Source organism: Dipodomys ordii, unplaced genomic scaffold (genome assembly GCF_000151885.1).
Source record: "Dipodomys ordii isolate 6190 unplaced genomic scaffold, Dord_2.0 Scaffold64, whole genome shotgun sequence".
In the NCBI taxonomy this organism is placed as follows: Eukaryota; Metazoa; Chordata; class Mammalia; order Rodentia; family Heteromyidae; genus Dipodomys; species Dipodomys ordii.
This window is the reverse complement of record NW_012267280.1, coordinates 6,818,442-6,818,774: the sequence shown is the minus strand read 5'-3', so window position 1 is coordinate 6,818,774 and position 333 is coordinate 6,818,442. Positions and strand designations below refer to the sequence as shown.

Sequence of the window (333 nt, the reverse complement as noted above, 5' to 3'; positions counted from 1 at the left end):
GCAGAGCCGGCTGCACTCGCTGCCGCAGCACTACCAGGGCGCGGGCGCGGGCGTGAACGGCACGGTGCCCCTGACGCACATCTAGCGCCCGGAGGGGACGCGGGGGGTCCGGACCCACGGCCCCGCCCGCGGGGGGGTGGTGGCGCGGACTGGCCCGTGGCCGGCTTTCCAGAGACGCCTGTACAGTATTTATCGTCCGCGGAGCCGACGCGGGAGGAGACCAGAAGGACGGTCCGGGCGTGGCCGCGCCAACTTTTGTACCCAGGCCGGGGTTGCAGACTTGCCTCCCCACCGCGCTTCCGTGGGCTCGGCCCGGGCCCTCCGCTCGCCGCT

At 74.2% G+C, this 333-nt stretch overlaps 1 protein-coding gene across 1 annotated transcript in view; it reads left to right on the top strand.

The window, feature by feature from the left end:
* Sox1 (SRY (sex determining region Y)-box 1) overlaps nucleotides 1–85 on the top strand; it is a gene marked incomplete at its 5' end in the record, with an annotated part of 3,930 nt that extends 3,845 nt beyond the window's left edge. The window contains one exon of the mRNA XM_013022720.1: nucleotides 5–85. Within this exon, the coding sequence (XP_012878174.1) occupies nucleotides 5–85 (81 nt within the window). The remainder of the gene's footprint in view (nucleotides 1–4) is intronic.
* Nucleotides 86–333: the final 248 nt, after the last annotated feature.